This window comes from Hyperolius riggenbachi, chromosome 5 (genome assembly GCF_040937935.1).
Source record: "Hyperolius riggenbachi isolate aHypRig1 chromosome 5, aHypRig1.pri, whole genome shotgun sequence".
Lineage (NCBI taxonomy): Eukaryota > Metazoa > Chordata > Amphibia > Anura > Hyperoliidae > Hyperolius > Hyperolius riggenbachi.
This window is the reverse complement of record NC_090650.1, coordinates 19,563,874-19,578,791: the sequence shown is the minus strand read 5'-3', so window position 1 is coordinate 19,578,791 and position 14,918 is coordinate 19,563,874. Positions and strand designations below refer to the sequence as shown.

Here is a 14,918-nt window from a genome sequence, read left to right as displayed (position 1 = left end):
TCCTGTGAATCACTTGTAACAGTGGTTCTGGGTAACGAGGTTCTGAGTAAGGCTGAAGCCTTTGAGTGATGAGTCACGGTTGGACGGTCTATGCCAGCAGAGACAGCTGTCCCCTCTTGTTGTCCAATGTGTCACGTCAAGAGCTGATCACGTTACAGGCCTAATTCCACTGCTTTGTAATGCTGTTGCTATATATGTATCTCTAGACGCTTCAGCTGATGGGCATAGTCAGCTGTAATAGCAAGAGGTTGTGAGAGTTGGGTGGAGAGTTGAGCTAGAGGTAAGAAAGTGTCTTCTGAGATTCGTCTTCTGCCGGCAGAAAGAGTCCACGCTGCCCAGGCTCCGAGGGCATAGAGAAGAATAGACCTTCATCCTACAATGACGCTCCCAGTTCAGCAAACGGAAGAGCAGAGGCTCTACCAGCAAACTCTTCTTCAGGATGGTCTCAAGGACATGCTGGACCACGAAAAGTTTATAGACTGTGTTTTGCGGATCAAGGGAAAGGAATTCCCATGCCACAGGTTGGTCCTGGCAGCCTGTAGCCCCTATTTCAGGGCCATGTTCCTCTCCGACTTAGAAGAGAGCAAGAAGAGAGAAATTGACCTTGAAGATGTGGATCCCGATGTGATGGGGAAGATCCTTCACTACATCTACACCTCGGAGATCGAGATCACAGAGAAAAATGTCCAGGATATATTCTCGGTGGCCAACATGTTCCAGATTCCTTCCATATTTACGGTGTGTGTATCATTCCTCCAGAAGAAACTTTGCCTGAGCAACTGCCTGGCCATCTTCCGGCTGGGCCTCATGTTGGATTGTCCTCGCCTGGCGGTTTCCGCAAGAGACTTCTTATGTGACCGTTTCAACCTGATCACCAGAGATGAGGAGTTCAACCAACTTTCTCCTGATGAACTTATTGCCATCATCTCTAGTGACAACCTAAATGTGGAGAAGGAAGAAGACGTCTTTCAGGTGGTCATGAAGTGGGCAGCTGTGGATAAAGAGAACCGGGTCAAGGCCCTGCCAGTCGTCTTTGAAAGTATCCGATTCCGTCTTCTCCCCCAAGACTATATCAAGACCAGGGTGGAAAAGCATGAACTGGTCAAGTCAACCCCCGAACTCTTGAAAAAACTCCAGATGGTGAAGGATGCTCAAGATGGTAAATTGCCAGTGGCTAGAAAGAGCACTCCAAAAGAGGACAAAGATGGGGGAAAAGTGGTTAATGGGAATGTGCAGGAGGAAGAGGAGGAGGAGGAAGAAGTCCTACCTGGAATTCTAAATGACACTCTAAGATTTGGGATGTTCTTTAAGGACCTTATCTTTATGATCAGTGACACAGGGGCCGTTGCCTATGATCCAAATGGCAATGAATGTTTTTTTGCCTCACTGTCAGCCCAGATCCCCAAAAATCACGTCAGTTTGGTCACCAAAGAGAACCAGATTTTTGTGGCTGGGGGACTTTACTACGATGAAGAGAGTAAGGAAGAACCACTGAGCTCATACTTCCTACAGGTAAGGCTTCCAGAATCTCATAATCAGGCCCGGTCCGCCCATGATGCCAAGTGAGGCGACTTCCTCAGACGGCAGAAGTTTGAGGGGAGAACCAGGCAAAAACAGGAAGTGAAGAGAGTGCCTGGCCAACCTATACTGGGGACAACTGTACCTGGCTAACCTATACTGGGTCAACTGTACCTGGCTAAACTATACTGGGGGTAACTGTACCTAGCTACCAATACTGGGGGCACCTATACCTGGCTAACCTATGCTGGGGGCAACTGTACCTGGCCAACCTATACTGGGGCAACTGTACCTGGCTAACCTATGCTGGGTCAACTGTACCTGGCTAACCTATACTGGGGGTAACTGTACCTAGCTACCAATACTGGGGGCACCTATACCTGGCTACCCTATACTGGGGGCAACTGTACCTGGCTAACCTATACTTGGGTCAACTGTACCTGGCTAACCTATACTGGGGGCAACTGTACCTGGCTAACCTATACTGGGGGCAACTGTACCTGGCTAACCTATACTGGGGCAACTGTACCTGGCTAACCTATACTGGGGGCAAGTGTATCTAGCTACCAACACTGGGGCACCTATAACTGGCTACCTACCTATACTGAGGGTGGTTCATCCTCACAATTTTGCCTCAGGCAGCATAAAGTCTAGGACCGGCCGTGGCTACAGGGTCGCTATACACCAGCAGTTCTGGATGTGAGTCTGGCTTTCAGAGGCATAAAGATGATTTGCATATTCACGAGTGATGCATCATGGGAAACCCCAATTGCTCACTTAAAGCTGAATTGCCTTCTGTTTTAAAGCAGACCTGAACGCAGATCTTCCTCTCTAATCTAAAAGATAAGCAACAGCCTTATAACCTTTAAAGGAAAACATTTCTTTGTTACTGCTTACAGAACTCCTGCAATAAATCTGCAGTGTGTCTACTTCCTGCTTTTATGCAAGAAGACAAAGGGTTAACATCCTGTGTTTACAAATTAGATGAGGCTGCCGAGATCCTTGCGATGACACAGCTGAGAGATCAAATTACAATGGTGATTACTTGCAGCTGAGGGGGAATTAGGCTCTTCACTCTAAACACAAACAAGGTGGATTGATCTGTGTTTTCCTTGTGTTCCGTGCATGAGTCCACATTCTACTTAAGGTGGCCATACATCAGGCGATTTGGCGGCCAGTCGACCATCCAATTCGATTATTATAATCGAATTGGATGAAAGTCGGTGCGCCAAGTGCATGCCCGACTGACAAAGTGACCAATTTCCGTCCCAAATTGGTCGCTTTGTCGATAGTGCTGGCTGCAAAATATCAGGCCAAAGTTCGTTGGTTGGGTGTGTGGTGGGAACCGTGTGCAATTTCCCAACGATCGACGCAACCATCCGCCGCCTCGCCGCTGTGTCAAATTGTATACATTACCGGTCCGCGGCCTCTGCTTGTCCCAAGCTGCTCTGGGCGCATTCTCCTCTTCGCATACACGCAGGGCCGGGCCGAGGCATAGGCTGGAGAGGCTCCAGCCTCAGGGCGCAGTGTAGGAGGGGGCGCACAATTCATTCAGCTGTCATTCCTAATTGTGTGTGAAGCAGAAAGAAATAAGAAAAGGGGATACATAGCAGTGACTGCAAGCCAGATAACTAGATATTAAGGTGTTGGGGAGGTTGTGGGCCCTGTGGCCCTCTTAGTGTAATAGCAATCAGTGTGTGACGGCTGGGGTGGGAGGGATGGAGGGGCGCACTTTGGTGTCTCAGCCTTGGGTGCTGGAGGACCTTGTCCCGGCTCTGATACAGGCATACCCTATGTGTTTTCCTGTTGATGTCACACACGTGCGCCCTTACTAGGAGACCACGAGGGGCGTGCGTGTATTGAGAAGAAGAGAATGCGCCAGGATGCCAGCAGGGGCCAGGGGGAGGCCTCGGACAGGTAATGGATCACTCTGGCACAGCGGCGAGGCAGCGCACAGGGCCGATTCCGGATGGATTTCAGCATGAAATTGATCGGGACTCGGCCTGCGGTGTGTGGGCAGCTGACAGATCTCTCTCCTATCAGATTCGATAAGAGAGAGATTTGTCTCTTGGTCGAATCTGCCCATCATCACTAGATGTATGGATACCTTGAGGCCTGGAACCCACTACAAATCGCAAATCGCTATCGCAATCGCTGGCGTTTTTAATAGGCGTTTTGTAAGCGATTTCATGAGCGTTTTCTGGCGATTTTGGTAGCGATTTTAAATAGTTTTAAGCTTTTTGCCAGTGATTGAGTAGCGATTTGCTATTTTAATTCTGATTGGTCCTTTCAATTACTTTTCATTTTATTACAATGTGCAGTAATTTAAAAACGCTAGCAAATCGCTCTGTGTAGGTTTCGAGTGATTCTGCCAGCGTTTATATACTTTACATTGCGGAAACGCAATGCTGCGGAAACGCAATGCTGCGAAAACGCAATGCTGCATGTCTTGCGTTTGCAATTTTAGTAATCGCAATCGCTCCAGTGGAATTTGGCCCATTCACTAACATTAGCTGAGCATTTAGGGAAATCGCTAGCGTTTTGAAAACCTCCCTAAACGCTCCAGAAAATTGCTCTAGTGGGTTTCAGGTTAGAGTTGCTTTTTCAGTTAGAGGGCTTTTCAGTATCTTTTAGTTCCCTATAGCTTCCTAGTGGTTCTGGGTCACCCTGAGCTATCTGGGTATTCTACAGCAAACCCAGTCAGACTTCAGACAGAAACATCTGATGTGCTACATGCTTGTTCAGGGTCTGTGGCTAAAAGTATTAGAGGCAGAGGACCAGCAGCACTGCCAGGCAACTGGTATTGCTTAAAAGGAAATAAATTCGTCAGCCTCCGTATCCCCCTTGCTTTAGGTGTGCTTTAAAAGAACACCCCGAATCAGGTCATATCAAGTGCACCTACTGTATACATTTATCAGTAACAACAACCACCACCAACACCACACACACACACACACATACGTATACACACACACACACACACACACACACACACACACACACACACACACACACACACACACACACACACACTACACACTACACACACACACACACACACACACACACACACACACACACACACACACACACACACACACACACACACACACACACACACACACACACACACACACACACACACACACACACACACACACACACACACACTACACACACTACACACACACACACACACACACACACACACACACACACACACACACACACACACACACACACACACACTACACACTACACACACACACACACACACACACACACACACACACACACACACTACACACTACACACACACACTACACACACACACACTACACACATACACACTACACACACACACACACTACACACTACACACACACACACACACACACACACACACACACACACACACACACACACACACTGTACACACCACACACACACACACTCACACTCACACTCACACTCACACTCACACTCACACTACACACACGCACGCACACACACGCGCACACACACATACGTATGCACACGCACACACACACATACACACACACACACACAAATGCACATGCGCGCACACACACACACACCCTCAGTCTCTAGAGTTTTATATATATATATGCACCATAATTTTCTAAAAGTTAGAAATTGTTATACTTATTGAACATATGAGGCCCAAGTACCTCCTGAATCCATCAGAGGCACCCCCAAGTACATGCCACATGTTAAAGGATACCCGAGGTGACATGTGACATGATGAGATAGACATGGGTAAGTACAGTGCTAAGCACACTAATAACTAGGCTGTGTTCCTTTTTGTCTTTCTCCTCCTGAAAGAGTTAAATATCAGGTATGTAAGTGGCTGGCTCAGTCCTGACTCAGACAGGAAGTGACTAAAGTGTGACCCTCACTGATAAGAAACTCCAACTATAAAACACTTTCCTAGCAGAAAATGGCTTCTGAGAGCTTGAAGGAGATAAAAAGGGTCAATAGTTTATAGATTTTAGCTCTGGCATACTTCAATGAATGTGTCATTGAGCAAAAACAATAAAACAGTTAAAACTTAAAAAGTAGATTTAAACATAAAATAAAACTGTGGAATATCTTAAAAAGTCATTTTTAGGAGAAGGAAGATAGATACAATTGTTTATTTCATTAGTTTATTTTTGCCTCGGGTGTCCTTAAAGACCCTAGGGGTGCATACATGCATCCAATTTTGATAAGCCAATCACTGCCCAATTTCACCACCTCTATATAGTATGAGGGCCTACGGATTTTCAATACTACGAACCGCTTGTGTAGCTAAGCTCTCATACTACATGGAAGTGGCCAATTTGGCCAATGAAAATTGGATGTGTGTACACACCTTTAGGAGTATCACCTAGATGTCAGCACATTCAGCAACAACAACAAAAAAAACTATAGTGAATTTCTGGGCAGTTTGTACCCCAGTTGGGGACATGAGTTCCGGTCAGGCAAAGAAGTGAAATTTGAGCTCATAGTTTTAGGAATTCACAGCTGACTGCAAACAGTAATGTAAAGAATTTTAACAACAGTAAGTTCCACAAAGGCTTGTGCAGTAATGTTCTATCTTTAGAGTATTGTATTCCTTCCAATGAACTCAGAATTGTATTTTCAGCAGTAAATTGGGCGCCAGAGGAACCCTCTTTTCACTTGAAACCACCCTCTATCGATGACTAACCGTCACCCCCCCCCCCCCCCAATACTTGAACCCACCCTCTATCGATGACTAACCAATCCCCCCAATGCTGCACTGTCTGCTGATGTATGCGCCTCTGCTGCTGAACCCATTCTTTGCCGTTATCAGTCAGTGCTGCCTATGGACAGTATTTATTGAGTATTCAATCCCTGAGCACCTCTGTTAAGCTGCAATTAACATTGTGGTCTATGTAGATTGCAGAGGCGTTTGACACCATTTATAATCGACGGCGATTCCCCCAAAAATGCTTTGCCAATGTATTTAAATGCTGTGTATAGAAGCGCTGCAAAATCACTTTCAAAAAATGATAGCCAAGCCTTTTGAATTTTAAATAAAGTCAATTATACTTACCAAGTGTCCCGATGTCTGGTTTCCACCCATAGCCCCGCCCACTAGCAGGAGTGGTCACAGGCGCTTCTCTGATTGGTCCAAGAGAAGCTCCTATGACCTTTGCCATTAGGACATCGGGACACCTGATAAGTATAATAAAGTTTATTATAATCGCTAATCGGAACTGTACAGCAAAATGCAATCCCAGTCAGCCTAGGAATTGCTGCACACAGCTCTTGCGCGATTTAAAAGCGATTCGGCCATTCCTAGTGGGTTTCAGCCAGGGCTGGGCAGAGGCAAGAGAGGCTCCAGCCTCAGGGCGCAGTGTAGGAGGGGGGCGCATAACTCACTCAGCTATCATTCCCCTATTGTGTTTGAAGCAGAGAGAAATAAGAAAAGGGGATACATGGCAGTGACTGCAAGCCAGATACCTAGAGATTAAGGTGTTGGGGGCCCTGGGGCACCTCTTAGTCTAATAGCAATCAGTGTGTGACGGTTGGGGTGGGTGGCAGGGATGGAGGGGCGCACTTTGGTGTCTCACCCTTGGGGGCTGGAGGACCTTGTCCTGGCTCTGGTTCCAGCCCTTAGATTGAGGATGGCAATGGCAGTTCTGATGATCTCTCAGTATGGAGTGTATATCAGAGAGACTTCGGATGGCACAGAGGATACGCAGCCTGTCTGCAGCTCTGTGCTAAGAAAGGGGGGGGGGGGGGTAGGATTGGCGAGATCGCTTAGTCAGCCACACTGAGCGCAGGGGACTTGTGGAACCGACTCACTGGCCGGCAGCCATTGCTCAGGATGTGTCTCCTCATCAGTTTTACAGAAGTCATTCAGCTTTCTGCAGAGGCGAGAGGGACAGAAGGCAGCTGGGTAACACCGTGTGACCCCCTGAGACAGCTGAAGCAGGGGGCCGGTGACAGGAACACACCTGGGGGAGGGGGGACACAGCTGTCATGCAAGAGATCACTCCCAGCACTCAGAACATAGAAATTAAAGTGGACCTTTTCTTATGCACAGGACACAAGGAAAACACAGATTAATCCACCCTGTTTGTGTTTAGAGAGAAAAGCCTGTCTAATTCCTCCTCATCTGTGACTAATCACAAGTTGTAATTTAATCTCTCAGCTGTGTCAGCACAGAAATCTTGGCAGAGCAGCTAATTTGTAAACAAGAAGATGTTATCCCTATGTCTGCTTCCGTGAAAGCAGGAAGTAGACACACTGTGTGACAATCCAGCCTCGCGATCCCATCTAATCTGCTCCCATTATCATACGCAGGAAGTACGGTGAGCAGACCGACAATAACGATTGATCACGCAGCTGCCGACAATATGTACTGTGACAATCACTCACCAATCCCGTATTACTAGGCCACTGTTGTCATGCAGGTCTCATGCACTAGAGACTTCTGGAGGCGGATTCACTGTGTGCGTAGTAAACGGTTAAGATTGGTTGGAGGTGCCCATAGATGTACAATCACGATTGTATGTACAATCGGTAAACAAAAAGTATCGATTTCGCACTGGAAATCGGGTAAATTTTCTGCCACCACTCTTCGATTTGTTAGGGCGAAGAGACCCCAACGCTATCATACGGTAGCCAGCCCGATCACGTTCAACATCCTCCAGTCACCGTTCGGGGAATAGTCACTTCCGAAGGCTTAAAGACTGTGAGCAATGTGACGTTTAAAGAAAGGTTACCGGGGTCATATATGATGCAATCTAGATTGTATGTGCAATCGATAAATTAAAGTTATCAATTTTGCATAGGAAATAGCTAATCCTAGAAGGAAGAAACGGTTATTTACAACCTAGCTAGCAATCCAATAATTTATAAGAAAATAATAAAACAATGCGGTAGTATGACTGACTCTTCAGAGGGCAGATTCGTTATAGCAGCAATCAGATGACCAGAACAGGCACACGACTGAACAATACAATCGTTAGTTTTATTCTAAAACTACATACGCACAGCCTATTTTAGCCCACCTGTCCGGCAGAACAGATTGGTTTGATAGAAAGAGGATAGAGATGAAAAGAAACAGAGGCCCATATGCAATTTACTTTTTCACTTGAGTTTTCTCCTAGGTGATATTTTCATACACTGTCATAAAATACTATTTAAACCACCAGCAAGTAAGAAAATGCTCAAAATAATTTTTATAGTACCGCTTCACCAACTTTTTGGTACTTTTTCAGTTGTAAAATGCTGAAAATTTAGTTTACAGAGAAGATGAAATTTATCTCCCAAGAGATAACCCAGGTGAAAAAATGTATTGCATATGGGCCAGAACACAGTTCAAATACCGTTATTGGTAGTCCATGCGGCAATCGCAAGTCTTTGGCAAAAGTCCAAGATGGCCAATTGCCATAGAGGCCAAAAGGCCCTTTTGTGTGAAATGATCCAAGTGATTTGCCAGTGTCCAGCTGGCTGCCGGGATGTTCTTCGACAAGATTTTAGATGATGGACCGTGGACAAACTGGGCCCAGTTACGTTATACCCCTCACTTCAGCAAGGAGGAGTTAGGGGCGGGGATTACACACCTCTTTGGAACCTGAAAGGTGTCAGCCCCTTCTCATGGACACAGGAATATATCTGAATCATGATAGGTGTGCTAATCTTCAAAACCATACAGGTTATGTTAAACCTAGTAACATTTTTAGGTTGATCAGAATTTACCAATAACAATAATATCAAACTTGAGTGGTCAGACCCCTGGGGTATTAAAGGGTTACTTTAAAACAGTCTTACTTCAGTTCTGGGAGTCCGATTGGTCAGGAAACCTCTTAGATCCAGCGTCCATGGGCATAGAGATTTGCTATGCCTGCCATGCATTATGAAGAAAATGTGAAGTAAATATGTATATTGGGGATTCCTGGGTCACAGTAGGTCAGCTACTTCCAGGGAGAGTTGAAGAACTCAGCCGGAAGTCTTTGAAGCTCGGACAGCAGGGCTAAGTGTCAGATTCCCTGCTGAAATCAGGGCCGATCAGTCTGGAGAAGGATGCTTTAAATTGGTTCTGTCGGGCTGATATCTAATCTTCATCTGATGGATGAGCTACTGTATATAACTTCCCAGGAATGCTAGGGGGGGCAGATTTCTCACTTGAGAGAGAGACTATGGCCTAGTTTCATAAAAAGCAGTGTGATAAAAAAAAATCTTGTCGGGAAAATACCGCACTCGGTATTCTCCCGGTCTGTGTGCTAATTCATAAAAATTTCCCCAGCTGCCTTTGAAGGTCGGTAAATTACCGCAGCCCATTGAGCGGTAGAGTAGAGCAGTGTCTCGATCCTCTCTTTGCCCTGCAGAAATGACTCCACAAATTACTCAGACAGATGACTCGCACAGACTTTTCCTGCCTGCACAAATGACTGGCACAAATGACTCAGATAGATGACTCGCACAGACTTTCCCTGCCTGCACAGATGACTCACACAGATGACTCAGACAGATGACTCGCACAGACTTTCCCTGCCTGCACAAATGACTCAGACAGATGACTCGCACAGACTTTCCCTGCCTGCACAAATGACTCACTCAGATGACTCAGAAAGATGAATCGCACAGACTTTCCCTGCCTGCACAAATGACTCACACAGATGACTCAGACAGATAACTCACACAGACTTTCCCTGCCTGCTCAAATGACTCAGACAGGTGACTCGCACAGACTTTTCCTGCCTGCACAAATGACTGGCACAAATGACTCAGAAAGATGACTCGCACAGACTTTTCCTGCCTGCTCAAATGACTCACACAGACGGCTCTCTGGCTCTCTCCAAAGATGACTCAAACAGACTTGGCTATCTGCACTTTGTATTCATCAGAGGTGTCGGTAACTTGTTAACACCTCACCAGAGATGTCGGTAACTATAGTCAGGCTTACCGCTTGTTGCAGGCTTAATGAATTGACATTTGCTGTCAATTTACTGACATGTGTTGGAGGTAACTACAGCCAAGTCGGTAATTTATCTCCCTGGCCGGTAATGTCATCTTTTCATGCGGTAACAGACACATTTCTAAGTGGTCGGTAAAGTCTGCTGTTTTCAGCATTACCGCATGAGGTAATGCTTTATGAATCGAGGCCTATGTGATTAGAAACAGCCAGTGTTTGCTAGCAGATCCAGAGAGTGGGGGGAGAAAAAAAAAAGTTGACTTAAACCAAAATTGTCATTTTGGTTGCTTGCATTGAAACTTGTGTTTGTGTCGTAAATGGCGCACAAACGGTTTTCTCTGGAACCGTGTGAGCGTCACACACTGCAGCTTTATTGCACAGGAGTTCTGTGGGCTGCAACAAATGTTTTTCTGTAAAGGTTATAATGCTCTTTCTTATCTTTTAGAGCAGAGAGGAAGTTCTGAGTTGGTCCGCTTTAATATTAACCACATCCCCAAAACACCTGCCTTAATCATGTCCCTCTTTCCTAATGTATTCCTCCCTCTGGTGTACAGAGATGTGTGATACAATTTATGTATGCAGAGTTCCCATCCCAACAGTCCCTTTTTCAGAGGGACAGTCCCTGTTTTGGGAAGCAGAATCCTCTGTCTTCTTCATATATCCCTCTTTCAGGATTGATGTACCGATCTAAAATTATTTTCAAAGCACTTTTACTTGTGGTTATCAGACAGATACAGCGGTACAGCTCCCATATGGAGTACCTAAAAAAAAACACAATTTTCAAGTTAATACAAAGCAATCATGTTAGCGCTGGTGCACACCAGAAGAGCTTTTCTGAGCATTTTGTGATTTTAAAAGCTCCTGTTAGGGCTCAGACACACTATAAGCGCTTTTCTGAGCGCTTGTGATTGATAAGCGGTTTCTGAGCTTTTTTTAAAAAAAAAATCGCTCCTCTTCACTTTCATTCAAATCGTGGTAAAAATCACTACGATTTTTCACGCATGCGATCGCAGCGATTTTACTGTGATTTTAATAAACGTGAATGGGAGTGATTTTTTAAAAAAAAAGCTCAGAAAGCGCTAATCAATCACAAAGCGCTCAGAAAAGCAATTATGGTGTGGCTGAGCCCTTAACCCTCTTGGCAGTACGCAGTTCCTCAGGCTGCGTCCGCCGGGAGTTTTTTTTGCTAGCTAAACGTATGTACAAAGTTGCTCCGGTCCCCCCCATGCCCGCCAATCGCCGCCGGCTATACGTACCTCGCCACGATCCCACAAAAAGCACAGTTTCCCGATCGGCTTCCGACGTTGCTATGGCGAGGATCAGAGATGACGTCATGACTTAACAGACTCTGCAGTGTCCCTGGGGAGCAACAGTTAAGATGGGGGAGGGACACCTTGGGGGCCCCTAAAGGCTCTGGGGCAATTGCCCATTTTTTCCTATTGTAGCTCCGGCCCTGGTGATGTCCCTAAAAGCTCTGCCAATGTCAATGGATGGGACAAGTTCTACAGTAGCGATTGCGATTAGCCAAAACGCAATCGCAGGACATGCAGCATTTTGGGAGCGTTTGCGCTTCAATGTAACGTGTATAAGTGCTGGCAAATTGCTCATGAATCGCTACACATAGCAATTTGTGTGCGATTTTAAATTACTGCAAACTGTAAAAAAAAAAAACAAGAAACAATAATAATTTGAAACAAACAATCAAAATTGAAATCGCTAATTGCAAATCACTATCACAATCGCTGGCAAAAAGCTTAAAGGACTTACTGTGATGAAACGCGGAAAAGCCGCTGTCTCTCAAGGCAAGGCGGCTGTTTCCGCGTCCAGCATGGCGTCACAACGCGGAAAAACGCCGCATGCCGCTTAGGCAGAGCGGCGGAATCCGCATCGAAGGCGGCTCCCGCACTCAGTTCACTGGATACATTGCAAGACAGTACTGGTGTGGCTGGGACTGATAGTCCACCAAGATTCAGACTTACACGCGCGCGCGAGCAGAAAGGCAGAGTTTAAATAGCAGTTAGAAGGGTGTTGGCTGACCAGCTGGGTCAGCTGACAAATTCCGCTGCTCCCATTGGACCAGCAATTAGGGAGGTCCTGGAAAGGTCCTGGAGTATATTTACTGCTGGTTGTTCACTTGCTCTTTGTCTGGTGTGCGATCACATATGTGGAAGTACCCAGATCCGTAGTCAGATCCGCAAGTGTGCCCGGGACCAGCTGGAGCTGTAATCCTACACTTAGCTAGATTTTGTTGATAGCTTAAAGTACTAGTTTGATTGTGATTATTTGTTATGACTTTTGCCTGCCTTGACTACCCTTCTGAACTCTGATCTTGTACCTTGATATTTCTGATACCCCGTTACCGAACCCTGCCTGTACTTAGACTCCGCCTTTGCCTCCTGATCTTGTACTTTATCTGTCCATGTGTGTACGACCTGGCTTGTCCGACCTCGAGAACCGACCTTACCGTTAGAGGCGGTTCCCAGTCCTGTTAGTGACACTTCTTCCTGAGTGTCACTCTCGGACTTTCCTTCCTACTGTCAGTCTGACTCCTCCCGTCTTGGAGAGCTCAGGTCTGCGGAAGGAATCCGTGCAGTTCTCCTTGCTGCACTGAGGCCTAGTCCTCAAAGTGTTACTGTTACACCAAACACTACACTCTACTCAGGTGAACAGAGGTTAGCTAGTATATCGGATTATCGGTGAGACTGCAGATCACTTATGATCTGGTATATATCTGTATTCCCAGTGATACTGCAGATCACCGGTAATCAGACCCTCTCTGTGCTTCACTGATCGTTACACTTACGAGGTGACGTGACATGATGAGATAGACATGTGTATGTACAGTGCCCAGCACACTAATAACTATACTGTGTTCCTTTTTTTCTTTCTCTGCCAGAAAAAGTTAAACATCAAGTATGCAAGTGACAGTTTCTGTCTGGGTCGGGACCGGGTCGGACTGGGTCAGACTATAGCATAACCCTCACTGATAAGTAATTACGGCCATAAAATATTTTTCTGTCAGTAAATGGCTTTTAAGAGCAGAAAAGAGATAAAAAGGATCAATAATTCATAGATTTAAGCTCTGGCGTACTGCAATGAATGTGTCATTGAGCAGAGACAATGAAACAGTAAAAACTTAAAAACTAGATTAAAATATAAAATAAAACTGTGGGATATCTTAAAAAGTCATTTTTAGGAGAAGTAGGATAGATATCATTGTTTTTCTCAGAAGTTTATTTTCACGTCGTAAGTCCTTTAAAGAGACACTGAAGCGAAAAAAAAATATGATATAATGAATTGGTTGTGTACTATGAATAATTACTAGAAGTTTAGCAGCAAAGAAAATATTCTCATATTTTTATTTTCAGGTATATAGTGTTTTTCTAACATTGCATCATTCTATAATATGTGCAGATTACACAACACTCAGCATTCAAAATGATTCTTTCAGAGCAGTCTGTGAACTAATGACCTCTCCTCTGGCAGAGAAAAAGTAAATAGTTCAATAACACTTGAGATAATAAAAGTCAGAAAAAAGCCCTCTCCACGACTTTGAAAGTCGCAGAGCTTAATTGCTTTTTTTGCATAGAGATAACAACTGGAGTTTCTTAACTCTTCCTGTACTGGAAACAATTAGACTGATGTATCTGATCTTAATGTTTTATTTCTTAGCTGTACTACACATACAAATCATAATATCATATTTTTTTTTTCGCTTCAGTGTCTCTTTAAGCTTTTTAAAATCGCTACCAAAATTGGCAGAAAAGGCTCATGAAATTGTTTACCGAACGCAAAATAAAAATGGTAACGATTGCGATTGCCATTTGCGACTTGTAGAGGGTTCCAGGCCTAATAATGTCTCTCCACTGGCAGTTAGCCATCAAATTTGTATCTGAAGTATAGAGATATGCAGCAGAGGTATAGAGAGAGTAAATTAGAATGAGTTTGACGCAGTTCTGAGCTCCGCCCTCTCATCTTACAGTTTGATCACCTGGACTCTGATTGGCTGGGAATGCCGCCAGTTCCCTCCGCTCGCTGCCTCTTCGGTATGGGCGAGTCTGAGAATACCATCTACCTGATTGGAGGGAAGGAGCTGAAGGAGGGCGAACAGACGCTGGACTCCGTCTTGTGCTACGACCGGCCGTGAGTCATCCTATATTTACTATTGCATGCTTCAAGAGGAACACCAGTGATAACAACAACACACAATTAATAAAAATTGCTTATTTTTTTTAAAGCGGCACTACAGCGAAAAACTGTAAAATTTTAAATGTGTGCAAACATAGACAAATAAGAAGTACGTTTCTTCCAGAGTAAAATGAGCCATAAATTACTTTTTTCCTATGTTGCTGTCACTTACAGTAGGCAGTAGAAATCTGACAGAATTTACAGGTTTTGGACTAGTCTATCTCTTCATAGGGGATTCTCAGCATGGCTTTTATCCTTT

General features: G+C 45.1%; 1 protein-coding gene across 1 annotated transcript in view; it reads left to right on the top strand.

The window, feature by feature from the left end:
• The first annotated feature begins 211 nt into the window (after positions 1-211).
• KLHL40 (kelch like family member 40) overlaps positions 212-14,918 on the top strand; it is a 30,537-nt gene continuing 15,830 nt past the window's right edge. Inside the window, exons 1-2 of the mRNA XM_068235130.1 lie at positions 212-1,512; positions 14,454-14,614. Coding sequence (XP_068091231.1) covers positions 379-1,512; positions 14,454-14,614 — 1,295 coding nt within the window. The 5' untranslated portion in view covers positions 212-378. The remainder of the gene's footprint in view (positions 1,513-14,453; positions 14,615-14,918) is intronic.